The following is a 15,163-nucleotide window of genomic DNA, read 5'->3' on the forward strand; positions in this document are numbered from 1 at the left end:
CCATTTATATTAGCCGGCTGAATAACTGAGTTGGAAAGTTTTGTGGCTGAGTCCATGCTCAGAAGGAAAAAGTCCTGTATTAGATTAATAAGGTCTCTTGTGGGCACACGATGGGTGTCTACAACAGCATATCTAGCATCTCTGATTTCAGTAATAGGGGTTTTGTGTGCACATCTTTTATGCAGTCCACAAAACATTTCTCATTATGAGGCTTTTAATGAAAATCAGGTCATTTTTGCTCACTATCACCCTAGAGTGGAAACTCTGGGATATTAATTTATACATCTTTTGTATCAACCAGAATTAGAGCAGTTTAAGATTCTGTTATGAAAATAAGAACATATAGCCTGAAAGTTACATGACCTGATGGCTTTCTTCTCCCTCCGTAGAGGTTGGCAAGGGAAGCACCTATAGACAGTACTAAACATGACTGGGTGACCTCCAGCTGGCAGCAAAATAGAATATTAAGGATGGACAATACTATACCATAGAGAATGTGTCGCGAGCAGTGAGTAAGAGAGGAATCATGTTTGGTTCCAACAAGAGGATTTTATTCATGGAATGCACATTCAACATTCCTAATAATAGCAAGTCACAAATACATTGAAGATTCACTCCCTTGTTCACCTAGAGTCCAATCCCCATGGACTTACTCAATGCAACGTCTCTTAGCCAGGAAGTCAGTCAGCAAGACTGACGGTATTCTTCTCAGCTGTAGTCCCTCTCAGCTACTCAGATGTCTTTGGATGCCCTCAGGTGTCCGATAAGCTGGAGGCTGGATGGCAGTCGTCACCGCGGGAGCATGGTCAGTCATCTGACCTCGGTGACAATGGTCGACCAGCAATCAGTGATGGAGTGGACAACAGCCAGGGCAGTCAAGAGACAGAGCGATGTAGAGTCCTCTGGTCACAGTGCTGCTGACTGTTTGCTCCAAAAGTCCAGGGGTTTAAGTAGTGATTTTTCAGCCCAGTCATGCTCTGGTCTTCATTAATGAATTTTTTTCATTAATGAAGACCAGAACATAACTAGACTAGGAGCCACCACTCAAATCATAGATAAAGGTTCATGTCAGCATTGTTCAGGAGTATCATCCTGCCATACAGCAAGTTTGTCACCAGGCGCCTTTATTTTAGTTTTACAAGTTCAGGCAAATACCAAATACAGCTTATTATTATTGCATAACACACAACTATAGCAATTCCTATTATTTCCTTGTCTCATTACAGAATGTCTGCAATAATTTTAACCTAGAAAAAAAATCATGACTTGCTCAAACCATGAGAAAACTCAGAACTATCCAGAGACAAAATTACCACAAATTTAGTTACAGATCTAATTGGCATTTATTTGTGATTCATGAATCAGGCATCCTCCATTCTACAAAATAGGGTGAAAGCTCTCACTGGGCAGTAGCAGAACAATACATTTTGTAAGATGGAAACAAGGAAACAACAATAGAAGAAATACTGATTGGTTAATATTAAATTCCTTTGGGTTACTTTTTCATAAGGGTTAAAGCAGAAGGACTTCCTTCTTACGTATGTTAACCCAAGTAGACTAGGATTTCCTGTTTTCAAGAAAAACTGGTCTGTTTTGGCAGTGTACCTGCCTCCTTAAAGTCTCAATTTGATTATGTGGCATTTAGCATGACCGACTCTATTTTAGTTTGGTGTAGGTTTTTGGGACTAGTACAGGAGGTAAGTCAAAATAATAGTGTCACATAATTTTTGTTTAGCATATCTGAGAAATAGTGGAAACAGAAACATAGGAAGAAATGTCAGTGAAGTTTTGCTTTTACTACATGAGATTCATTATAAAATATTGGTCTCCATGTCATGATGAGTCACACAGACACTTGAACATTCTGTTTAAAAAACAGAATGTTTTTTAATTTACTACCTTAGGTATAAAAAGTTTGCAGAATTACATTCACCTAGTTTGTCTGAATTAATTTTTATTTCCAAGCAGTAGTGATTAACTTTCTCTGACAAACAAAAATGTTAACCTGTGGAAAATAAGACAAAGTACATAATGGTCATGGCTATTGATTAACCTACAAAATTTGATGAGCTTTTCAAATATCCTAGCTGATTTTCTCATCTTAAAAATGACATGAGGGGCTGGGGTTGTGGCTCAGTGGTAGAATGCTTGTCTAGCATGCATGAGGCACTGGGTTCAATTCTCAGCACTGCATATAAATAAAGATCTGTGAACAACTAAAAAAAATTTTTTTTAAATGGCAGGAGGTAGGGGAACAGAGATGAAGATATTTCAAAGCCCAGGGCTCCTTGTTTATCAAGGATACTGGAAATTGTTTTTCTCTGGCTAGGAATGAAAAAATAAAATTCCAGTGTACTTTGTGGTACTATACTCACTCCCATAGTCTCAAGCTTATTAGAATTCTACTTATGGTTCACATTAATCAATTCAGTTTCCTTAAACTATGAAACTATTCGTGGACTATGAGAAATGCAAAAATGAACCAAATGTCTCTGCCACCTAGAAACTTACAGTTTTGTAGGACATGAAAGTAAATCACATTGGCAATAGATTCATATTCAGAGTTTGGAGTCTCTTACATTGACACTGGAGCTAATGAAGATTTTAATGTGGAAATGATAGCAGTGTAAATGACCAGGCAAAGGACAATGTAAGGTAGGAAGGTCTTTCTATGACACTGAGTTTCCAATGTGCTGGCACTTTCTCTTCAAGGGTTATTGAACTGGCAGCTCATATGTGCCCAGGGCTCCAATAACCAGGAAATTATTCTTTCTCATTAGCCTTCTTAATAAACAGATAATTGAGCTTATTTTTAATCACATTATATAGAACAAATAATATTATAGTCTTATAGTATGCTTAGTTTTACACACACACACACACACACACACACACAACATACAACATTCACTCACAAATTTGGTTCTCTTATATTCTGTCTTTCCTTGTGTGAGTTATTTCCATTAACCCAATTATAACAAGAAACAAAGTTAGCAGATACAGGCTTAAATAATGTTTCTGAAGTTGATTTAGCAGCATTCCTGGTCTCCATTCATCTGATTCCAGCTGATTCTTTCTTCAGTGCTCTTTGTGATGATCAGAAATGTCTCTGGACATTGCCAGTGTCTTCCAGCGGACAAAATCACCCTGATTGAAAAATACAAAATATATTTTCACAAATAAACAAAAATATCTTGTTCATATTTGTACATGCATCTTTTGTTGATGTGATTTACTTTTTTGTCCTACAAAATTGTAAGTTTCTAGATGACAAAGACTATGTTTGGTTCATTTGTGTATTTCTCATAGCTCATGCATCTTACTACTAACTGGAGCTCTAAAGAGCATAAAATCATTCCTGTTTGTGACAATGAAGCAGAATAATTGGTGTCAAATTTAAAAGGGGCATTGGCCCTCCCTACCTCTTGTTTTATTGCAGATGAATGGAGCCTACATATCCTCACATGCTTTTAACTCTGGTGAACTTTAAAAGGCATCTTACATGAGTCAAAAATAGCATAAATGTTTTTATTTCATGTGATCTCATATTTTATTTACCCCTGAGCAGTAGATCAATAGTTATGTACCTAGAAACTGCTTTGCAATAGTGTAGTGGAATATAAAAAAACAGAGAAATCAATTTCTTTATCCTGTCTCAGGAGACTGGGTGGCTTTTTGTGATGTTCATGGCAACGGTAATCTAAACTTTTAATTTCTGCTGTCTAGAACATTTAGAAGTAAATAGTAACATATTCAGAATGAAACTGCCTCATTTGTCAAGATTGCCATGGTTACTAATAAGTCATTAAGCTCTCATGTGAAATTGCTGAAATGAGCAGTTTATGAAATAAGTAACACAAATATAAATCCTCTGGAAATTTACTACTTAAAATTTGTGCTTCACTCCAGATGCATGCCTGTAATCCCAGCAACTCCAGAGACTGAAACAGGAGGATCACAAGTTCAAGGTCAGTCTGGGCAATTTAGAGAGACCCTATCTCAGAATTCAAAAGAACTGGGGATGTAGCTCAAGGGTAGAGACCCCTGCCTACTTTCATGAGGCCCTGAGTTCAATCCCCAGTACTGAAAAAAATTTTATACATCAAAACAAACACTAAATTTGTGTTTTGTGAAAAGAAAGATATTATGTTGAGAAACAAGAGTTCTGTTTTCCATCTCTTTTATTGAGATCTCCATCAAGTTACTTAACAATTTATTTTTACTTCCTTCCATGTCATAAGTAACTTGTGGCATCTTCATACGTAAAGTTAAGTTATTGGCAGCCCATAGTTGTCATTTGAATGTTTGTCTTTTCATTCATGTGGCAGGACCTATAAAGGCCTGTGTTATGAATGTTCCATTTTGGGCTGGTGGTTTTTCTGTTGCTGGTGTTTTTTTTTTTTTTTTTCTGGTTGTACATACTTTTCTAGGCAATTACTGGGATATAGAAAAAAAATCGAAATTGTAAACATAAACTATTAAAAAAATAAGAATGAGATCACTTTACATCTATGTGCCTTATGTTATATGGCCAGAACAGTAGACCAAAGAAAATTCATAACCTTAGATATTGCAATTGTTAATCAAGAAAGTAAAAAAAAAAAATGAGCCTACTAACTCAAGAGTTATAAAAATAAGAAATAAAATGATCACAGGAGTAAGGACTTAAGAAATGTACATAAGATGATGAATCAGGAAACGGAACAGAATTGAAAATTAGATCTGTGACCCCGTTCTTTGATTAAACTGCAACTTAGATAGATAAACCTTTGACAAGTTTAATGGAAGTGAGAAAAATTAATATATATACTAGAAAACATAAAGTGAGCATAGCAACAAATGTAGGTATTTTATGGGAAATATTTCAGAAAGTCCATGAGATTACTGGAATATCTTTATAAAATGAATATTTTCTTAGAAATTGTAAACAGCCAGGGCTAGGGAATGTAGCTCATTGGTAGAATGTTTGTCTAGCAAACATGAGGTCTTGGATTTAATCCCCAGCACCACCGGGAAGAAAACAAAACAAAACAAAAAAACCTAAAATAAATGATCATGTAAGAAATGAAAAATTTCTAAGAACTCTTCCTCTATAATATGCATGGTCCACATTCTTCATGGGCAATGTTAGAAATCTTTCTACATCATATTCAAGGTGATAGTGTAAGGTCCTGGAAAGGAGGAACACTTCAAGAATCAGCACTTGAACCTACATGATATTCTTCTAAGAAAATACATTTTTTAAATCTTAAGGGAAAATCCAGCAACTAATTCCAGCAGTATGCCAAAAATAAACTTTAAAACCCAGCCTAAGGGTTGAATAAACATAAAGAAATTTATTAATATAATGTACGAAATGGTAAAAACACTATGATAATAATTATAGATAATAAAAAGGTAATTGATAAACAGAATATCAATAACTGATAAAAAGAATTTTTGGTAATTAGAAATAAAAGGATAGCTTTATTTCAGGATATGTCTTTTTTTCTTTCTTTTTTTTTTTTTTTTTTTTTTTTTTCAGTACTGGGGATCGAACTCAGAACCTCACCCATGCTAGGCAGGCACTCTACAAATAGAATACTTTGTTATAATCTCTATCTCTATGTGTATTGACTTTTCCTCCCCCAGATAACTTCATCTAGTCTGACTTTTTTTTTTCCAGAGGATAGTTAAGTCAGCTCTTCTAGGAAATTTCCATTGCAGTTCACAATGAAATTGCCAGACTGGCTGGGCTGACTCTGGGCAGCCTCTCCCTGTGGTACAGCTTTTTCTGACTCTGTTCTTGCAGCCAAGGCAAAGGAGATGAGAAAAAGCTTCCTCAGGTGAATTGTACTAATAGAAATGGGTCATCTCCAATGAAATTTCACCCCTACAAGGAAAGGGAAACAATGTGTCTCTAAAATGCTGCAGAAGTGCCATAATTCATATTTTCTTCATTGTTGCTTTAAAAATCGCAATTTCCTATTTAACCTCAGTGGCACCCAATCTAATTTTTCCATTCACGATTTTTGAGGAAAGAGGTGGAATCTGGGGACTGGATTCATGAAGAGGCAACTTGGATGAGGAAAACTCTGACATGGGCCTGGGAGACTTCTATTGGTGTCAGTAGGATGCCCACCAGGGGAGTCTTTTACACTTATTATCTTTTTACAGTTCTTTAATTAGTGCTTTATAGCTATACATAAAAGTGAAATTAGCTTCATATATGGACATAGCTTGCTTGGTCAGATTCATTTTTCCATGGTTCTCTTTTCTTGTCCGTCCTCCCTCGCCCTCAGTCCTCTTCCTCTGCTCCACTGATCTCCCTTCTATTTTCATGAACTTCCCCCTACCTTTTGCCCCTTATTTGATCTAGCTTCTGCATATGAGAGAAAATATTTGACCCTTGCTTTCTGAGTCTTATTTCACCTAGCATAATATTCTCTAGTTCCATCCATTTACCAACAAATGCCATAATTTCATTCTTCATGGTTGAGTAAAACTCCATTTTGTACACTCATTATCTTACACTCATTATCTTAATGCTCAGACCATCTCTGGGGTTTTGTTGCAATTTCCATTTTGACCTATGGGGACCATAGATGCAGTGTGGCTCAGTGTGGTGGAGCTGGGTTCTAGTGTAAGTCAACCCAGCTAGTAAAGGGTGGGACACCCATTCCACTCAAACCATTGCTGCCAATTTCTTGAACACCAGAATCCTCGGTTCTCTCAGAGGTCAGGTGATTACAACAACTGAGGTGTTGTTTTGAGGATTAGCAGGATAATCCAGTGGACCTAGTTCATGGTAGGTAGCTCTCAGTCACTGTTTCATAGCTATACTGACCAGTGCAGTCACTAGCCACTGTGGCTAAACTGAATTAAGTGATAGAAACAAAAAGTTTGGTTTCTCAGCAGCACTAGCCCCATTTCAAGTGCTCTGTAGCCACCTATGTCTAGAGGCTACATGCTGGGTAGCACAGGCACAGAGCATTTCCAACATCACAGAATGTCCCATTTAGGGCTAGGATGCAGCTCAGTGGTAGAGCACTTGCCTAGCACGCAGGAGGCCTGGGTTCCATCCCCAGTATCACAAAAGCAAAGCAGAGGAGCAGAATGTTCCATTGGGCAGCACCATTCCATACCATTAACTTGGATTTTCCATAATGGTCAGACCCTTGGGCTAAACAAAACCATCCCCTTTGTTTGAAGTGGAAGCTGAGCTTGGATGTTTACCTGCCAAGGTGAGAATCAGGTGAGGACACTCATGGAAGTGTATCCTTTGTTCTCCAGAGATAGAAAGGAGTGATATTTATGTCCCAAATTCAGAAAGCCTATCTATGAACCAGGTGGTTTAGCCCTAAAAAGGTGGAAAGTTCATGCCAAGGAAAACCTCCAGAGAGGACTCCATTCTTTCCATTGTGCACTTAACCAGGCGGTTACAGAAGGGGTGGGGGCCGGATCCCCATTTTGTCAGCAGAGGAAACATTCTTCTGAGGTAGAGTTTGGAAAAAACAACTAATCTGTTTTTCAAACAGATTTTCGTAAATAACTGACAGGAGATGGCCTGCTTCTATGGCAGTATTAACCCAAGTGTATGAGTGTTAATTATTAAACCTTTTAGATTTCTCTGATATTCTAATCCGGTCACAGAATGGCTAAGGCAGCTTTAAGTGGAGGGTGGATTTTTTTTTTTCTCAGTTTGCCTTGTGTTTTCCATCCAGAAGAATGTTGTGGCTCCTCTTTTTCCTGGTGACTGCTATTCATGCTGAACTCTGTCAACCAGGTAGGTAGCCTTGAAACTTAAAAATAGACTAACAGTTTTCTAAATGATTGACAAGTCATTGACTGAAAGAATTCTTTAATTTTCTAAATCTGCAGGCATATTGTGGCTTAAAAGTTGAGCCTGTGACTGTTTTAAGAGTTTTAAAGAAAATTTAAGTCATCTAAGATCATTGCCATTGAACTTTCAGGGGCATTTAGGGGCAGTTTACTTGTAGTTCTGTGTTCTGTTGATTTTAGTTCATTAAATACTAGGCCTTAATGGGCTATGTTTTGGCAGATTTTATTATCATTTACTGCTCTTTTTTCTTTCTGGCAGATGCAGAAAATGCCTTTAAAGTGAGACTCAGTATCAGAACAGCTCTTGGAGATAAAGCAGTAAGTGGAAAACCTGCATGTTCATTTTAAATTTTGTTAGCTAATGACTGTGCTTTCTTTCTCTGATAATGGTCCTTTCTCTGCATAGTAATGTTAATATATTATTTCTAAAGACTTGAAGTCTTTTCTAAAAGTAAAGGTAAATTATAGAAATTGTTTACAGTGGGCTTGCCTGAAGTGTATGCTATAGTATATGCTGGAAAACGTGAAGTTTTGTGATACCAAACAATTTAGAAAACTTGAACCTCTCAATCCAGCATCGTGTACCTAAGGAGACTGAGGGTATGGGTTGGCTCTGCCTCTCATTGTTGTGGTCATTTGAATTTTGTCAGCTTGTTTTCTAGTCATGGAAAAGAAGGAACAGTATTACATACATAAAGTCTTTCATAGCACAAAAATTCCAATTCTAATATAAAGTTTAAATTCTACCAAAGTGTCAATATGTAATGTATACTTATGAAACTGAAGTTTAAAAATACTTACAAGGCCTCTGTGGATATAGAAACAGTAAAGACTACTTAAATTAATAAGATCATATTGTCAAATTCTAGTTTCAGCTTCCCAGTGTAATGTGCAAATTTCTCCCCCAGTAGGTGACATTAAGATGCTTTACGCTAGAAACCAAAAAGAGTGTGCTAAAAGAATTTAGAGGTATTCTATTGCAGGCCAATCCACCAACATATTATTTTATTTTCACTTGGTGAGTTATAATTGTTAATAACAGCCAGAATTGATTGAGAACTTAATTTAGTTTTTAGCAGGGAACCTTCCAAGCACTTGACTCCTATCAGCTCACGTAGCCCTTTATGACAACTATTTGGAAAAGGTAGTGTAGGTACTCTTATTCCCATTGGATGGGTGAGAAAATCAAGATGCAAAGAAATGAAGTGACCATTTCAGGATCTTAAGCCAGCAAGTGATAGAGGTAAGATTTGAATCCAGGCAGACTGACTGCAGAATCCACTCTCTACCCTATCCCCTAACCCAGCGTATAGGGTTTCTCATCTAAGATCCTTAGAGTCGGTGCCATGCTGGATTGGTGGAGATGCATTGACACTAAATTCAGACTTGTCCTGCCCTAGGGGGATTATAGAAGTGGGGAAGCAGTCATCCATTAAAGATGTAGTAAAGCAAATGCAAATGTGAAATCTTGACAGTATTACAAGGTTTGGCCTCATCAGGGTCCTTAGAATCCAACACTTCTATAAGGTCTAAACCATGAGTCAAAGTGGATAAAAGAAGGAATGGCAGAGGGAACAGCATGGGTGAAACCTCATTACAGGAAGGAACTTGCCAAGCATGAAGGACAGAAGGAAGGCTGAGGTGTCTGGGATTGGGGCAGTGAAAAGCAGAATGGCACATCACCATGTTCTTAGTTTCTGAAAGGGACCAGGCACCAGGTCAGGGAATATGTGGGCTACCACGTTAAGGAGTTTTGTTTTAATGTGAAGGAAGTGTTTGAGAGCCTCGAATGCTGTTGAGAGGCCAACCAAGAGGAAGACTGAAACACGCTCATTGTGTTAAGCAATGTGGAAGTCAGTGGTCACTTTAGAGAGAGCTGCTTTTGTGGATTGGGAGAGCCAGAAGGCAGATATTAGAGGGAGGGTTATAAATGGAGTGACGTATAAATGGGTGGTGAACATGTGGAAACAGAAGTATGGACAACTCCTCTGAGCATTTTGACTGAAGGGTAGGAGAGAGATGGTACATGAATGAAAGGAAGAGTGAACAAAGTGATTTATTTTTACTGTTGTCTCCGTGGGGAAAATTTGAGCATGGTTTAAAAAAAAGTCATTGGACAGGCTCCAGGTAGATTTGAATACACAGAAGAGAGAGGGGAAACTGATATTGTTTAGATTCTCAGAGGGGCCCGGGAGGCATTCCTAATGGGGGTAGAGGGGATAGCCATTGATAGGAGAGGAACAGCATGTCTGGTCCTTCAAGGGAGAAGATGGACAGGATGTGTGTCAATGGAGGAAGTTTTATATCTTGGTGTCAGGAGGATGAGGGAGTTAAAATTGATGACTTGAGATGTATCTGTAAATTATAAAGCAACAGTATCTAGTGAAAGTGAGGTGTGAAGGAAAGCATTGTAAGTTAGGAACCTGTAAGAGATTGAAATAGTCATGTGAGCCATCAGAGACAGAGGAAAACTAAGGGGTTCCCAGGCACTTTGGGGGTAGGTCATTATGAATTTAGAGTTAAGCCAACAAGCCCTGTTTTGTGACTTTCTCCAATTATGTTACTCACCTAACACATGGGTTTAGCCATGTTTTGAGTGTCCTGAGATGTATGCAAAAAGCAAGGTGAGCTGGGACATTAGGGCCTTGGCATAAATGTTATGGAAATGAGGAACCAAGGAATCTGAACCAATGGATGAATAAATAACAACTAATATGAACCGGTAATCTGTGGAGTCATATGTGATAAACATATAAAGATGTTTTCAGCTTCACATACTTTTTTGAGCACCTGTTATGTGTCAAGTATATATGCAACAGTTACTTAAGCTGCTGTGAACATTTTTGTACATATCTTTTCCACATGCTTTCTTTTTGGAGAACTGCTTACCCAGGAGTGGAATTTGGGGTCAGAAATTATTCATATGTTTAAGTTTTGGCACCTATTTCCTTATCCTCTCTTAAATTGTCCATTTTCTTATTATGTACTACATGTGCTTGATTGCTTTTATACCTAGAGACTCAGTGAAGCATTTTGAATGCCTTCGTGGAAATATGCTACCTCCAGCACTAGCTTTCAATCCTTCCACCCTTACTCAAGATAAGTTGGTTCCACTGGCAGGATACCCACCTTGATGTAGTCCTGTTCTGATCCAAATAATTGGGGCTTTGCTCTGTGACCCAAACAGGACTCCTGCTGAAACAAATCATGCTCTTGTTTTTAAGAGGAACCAATGAAAGGACAGGAGATTAAGTCAAATCACCTCCAAGATCTGAAAAGCAATTTAAATTCATGCTTTGACAAGTTCTACCTAACATCTTCATTGTCATTTGCTATATTGGGATTATCATTCTCATCTATACTTGAACAGGCTCATTCCCCATCTCCCCATTTTGAAAACAAGCCATCCCTGTTTGAATAGCATTTGTGTACTGTTTTTAACTGGACGAGTTTCTTCTTTATGTTTTGTTCTTAGTAAATTGAACTATAGTTACTCTTATTCTGGGTAAAATTGATTTTGGAAACAAATACATTATTAAAAACTAGGTGTTATGCCATGAACCAGTTACCTATTTTTAAACTGTCATACTATAATACAAAATGAAAAGTTCAATTTAAATGATTGAAGGAACATTTCATATAGTATCTATATTTGATTAAAGTGCAATATTCAATACTTGTACCTGAGAAAAGATATTGAGTTGTTCTTTGTTGATGGCATCATATTACAGAGTTATATAAGATAGGACTGAAAGAGAAAAAGGTAAAGAAGAAGTGATTGAATGGAGGGAAGGAATGGGGGATGGGACTAGGAAAGATAGTAGAATGAATCAGATATAACTTTCCTATGTTCATATGTGAATGTGACCAGTGTAACTCCACATCATGTACAACCACAAGAATGGGTACATGTATGATATGTCAAAATACATTCTACTGCCATGTATAACTAAAAGAAGAAATAATAACTTAAAAAGAAGAAGAAGTGATTGAAGGAATTTTGAAGAATATGATCTGGTAGTATTTAGGAAAAAGAGAAGAGGTAAGATTATAAAACTTCTTATCCAGAGAAGGTAATTGAGTGATATGTTTTTGTTATCATTTAGTATAACCTGTTTTTATCTACTCTCCACCCTCCACCAGAAGAGAACTGGAAGTAATGTGTTTTTAAATGTTTCCTCAGTCCAGAGTGAAACCCAAATTCTGACAATGTTCTCATGATATACCAACCCCTACCCAACCCAAACCTCTCCTTCCCTCAGCCTTTAGTACTTTCTCCCTTTGTTTTTCTGTTTTAGTTGCACTACCTTCCTGGTGGCCCTTAAACATGCCAGTCCCCTTTTACCTCAGGTTTTTACATTTGCTATATGAACGAACATAATGAGTCAAATATACTGTATGTACTTTCGAGGGCTGCTATGACAAAGTACCACAGACTGAGGGGCTTAAGCAACAGAAATTTATTTTCTCTCAGTTCTGGTGATTAGAAGTTAAGATCAAGGTGTTAGCAGGGTTGGTTTCTTCTGAGGGTCATGTGCAAACGATCCATTCCAGACCTTTCTTCTTGGCTTGTAGATGGCCATCTTCTTCCTGTGTTTTCACATTGTCTTTCCTTTGTGAGTCTGTGTCCAAATTTCTTCTTCTAAGGGCACCAATAATATTGGATTAGGTCCCACCCTAACACCCTCCTTTTATTTTAATCATCTCTATAAAGACACTCTCTCCAAATTTGATTACAATCTCTGGTATTAGAGTTTAGAACCTAGTTTCCAACTAAGAAAACTGTTGATCCTTACAGTAGAGGGAAGGGAAGAGGGGGAGGAAGGAAGGGGAGGAAAGGGGAAGTACTGGGGACTGAATTAGAGCAAATTATGTTCCATACTGTTAAAATTATGTTGAAATGAATCCTAATATTATGTATAACTAAAAAGAACTAATAAAAAAAACTACTGATCTGAATAAGGAAAGGAAACTGTGAGGGAAAGTCAGTTTATGAGGGAATAGAGAAAGGGAGGAAGGGAATGGCCTATATGTGGCCAGGATGATTTATCCAAATGCCTTATTGACTGACTGGCTACTAATATTGCAGGTTCTAAGAAAGACAGTACAACAGGTAACATACCAAATTTGGAATTATAGAATGTCTAAAAAGCCCTACTCTGGATGTTATGGTACATGATTTATCATGTTCTTGTTTTCTGTGTACAAAGAAGATGGGATGGGAGTGTGGAGAATATGAGAATGAGCATAGCAACTAATGGACCATATTTAACCCCATATCTCTCTTTTCCTTCTCTGTCAGTATGTCTGGGATACAAATGAAGAATACCTCTTCAGAGCAATGGTGGCTTTCTCCATGAGAAAAGTTCCCAACAGAGAAACAACAGAGTAAGCAAACAGTACAAAATGTTAATTGACTATTTGCAATATTATGTGAGACAATGGATTATTTTGATCCTTGATCTTGAAAATAATTTTTAGCCAATTTTAAGGGATCCACATTTTTATTAAACATTAAAAGAACTTTTGTAATGTAACTTGGCTTACCACTTACATCATGTTACAATGGTGCTTTTTTTGTTCAATAGACAATATGAAGGTAACTGACTTCCAAAATCACAGCTATATGTCTTAAGCTTTCTGTTTCCATTGTATACGTATAATTGTCCTTGAAGAAGGGTGGATAGATGGATAGATAGGTAGTAAAGAACTTTATTTTCATCTTGAAAATAGCTGAAATAAGTATAGGTTTTTTCCCTAATTGGTGTCTATCATAGCATCTTGTCAGTTTTCTTAAAAGCACATAGTACAATTTTGAATAGTTTCACATTTTTTTCTATTATTCTGGAGGAATCTTCTCTTTATGGTATTTCCTTTCCTTACTATTTGTGATGAGGGTAACACTCCTGGTATCTCTCTGCTCCTTCTCTCATGCCTCCCTTTAAGAGTAAATGTCTTATCTGATTGGTAAGCTGGAAGGAGAACCTGGGTGTGGGTTCCTTTCTCCTTGGGAGCTAGCTTGCCCTCCCGCCTCCCACCAGACATTCTCAGTGTCACTTTCTAGCTAAGTACAGAACCAGATCCCACTGGCATGGGGAGACATACACACAAGTAAGACTATACTTTTTTTTTTTTTTTTTTTTTTTTACAGCTGAGGAGCTTTAGATTGATAGGTGTCACATATGGAGTGTTCAGTATCTCACATATTACTCTGGTACATGGTGACACCAACCTCAGCTCAGTTCTCTGAGACAGTATGGGTAAATTTACTTAATTTCAGGAGGTTTTTTTAAAATTAGGAAGACAATCCTGCTGATCAAAGTCATATCCTCCGACCTATTATATAATATATATTGTTTTGGTCTGTTATCTGCTTTATTCTTTTTTAAAAATCTGCTTTATTCTTTAGTCTGAATGCTATAATTATTCAGAACCTGGTTGGCTTCCCTCAAACTCATGATATCTATCTGATGCATGGACTCTGAATATAAAGCATAAAAAAGAAGAGTGAAATTTTAGGAAGCAAAATAAATACATGGTATATGTATTTGCATGTGTGCATGCATGTACATGTGCATTATATATAATATATATTATATATATTATATACTGCATATACTGTGTGTGTGTGTGTGTGTGTGTGTATATATATACTGCAGCTTGCTGAGTTGCTGGGATTATAGGCATGTGCAGTCATGTGCCACTGTGTCCTGCTATCTACCTACCTATCTGTATTTTTTTTATTCTCAGATGTTTATTTTCTTAGCAGAACTTCAAACTACATGAGACAAAACTGACCAATTTACAGCATTTGCAATCATAGTTTTGGATTTGAATACCCTTTTCTCAGCAATCACTGAAACAAATAAACAGGTTATAGAAGACTTTTTCAATATTTTTATTAGTGCATTATAGTTATATATAATACTTATTGGAGTTCATTTGACATAGTAATCCCATGTATATTTTTAACTTAAATATTCCACATGATTCAAAAAACTACAAGGAGATGTATAGTAAAACAAAATTTTACCCTAGGTAAATTCGGTTCCTGTTTTAGAAAAAGTATTTACTTTTATGCTGTAAAACTGCGGCATTCTTTTCACAACTATTTATAACTTTTTCAGTAAAAACAGGTGATCAAATTACAAGAAATTGAAAAGGAATAAAAGCCACTGCTTATCTGGCAATGCTAACCCATGTGGTTTCTATGTGTTCTCTACTACTTCTTGTAAGCAGGTTTTATACGTTGCTGTATTCATTACTTCCTGTAAGTATCTTCATATTACCTGGTATGTGGCTATGCAAAATATTCCCTTTCTTAGGAAAAATTAACTAAATA

At 36.9% G+C, this 15,163-nt stretch overlaps 1 protein-coding gene across 3 annotated transcripts in view; it reads left to right on the plus strand.

Annotated features, from left to right (window-relative positions):
* The first annotated feature begins 3,903 nt into the window (after positions 1 to 3,903).
* The window catches only part of CLTRN (collectrin, amino acid transport regulator), a 47,459-nt gene continuing 36,199 nt past the window's right edge, over positions 3,904 to 15,163 (plus strand). The window contains exons 1-4 of one of the 3 annotated variants that reach the window (XM_079123283.1): positions 3,904 to 3,968; positions 7,704 to 7,765; positions 8,081 to 8,139; positions 13,124 to 13,209. In XM_079123283.1, coding sequence (XP_078979409.1) covers positions 7,708 to 7,765; positions 8,081 to 8,139; positions 13,124 to 13,209 — 203 coding nt within the window. In that variant the 5' untranslated portion in view covers positions 3,904 to 3,968; positions 7,704 to 7,707. Of the gene's footprint in view, positions 3,969 to 7,680; positions 7,766 to 8,080; positions 8,140 to 13,123; positions 13,210 to 15,163 lie in introns of all 3 variants that reach the window. The other 2 variants (XM_079123282.1, XM_079123284.1) reach the window with 2 other exon arrangements.

Source organism: Sciurus vulgaris (genome assembly GCF_902686455.1).
Source record: "Sciurus vulgaris genome assembly, chromosome: X".
NCBI classification, from domain to species: domain Eukaryota; kingdom Metazoa; phylum Chordata; class Mammalia; order Rodentia; family Sciuridae; genus Sciurus; species Sciurus vulgaris.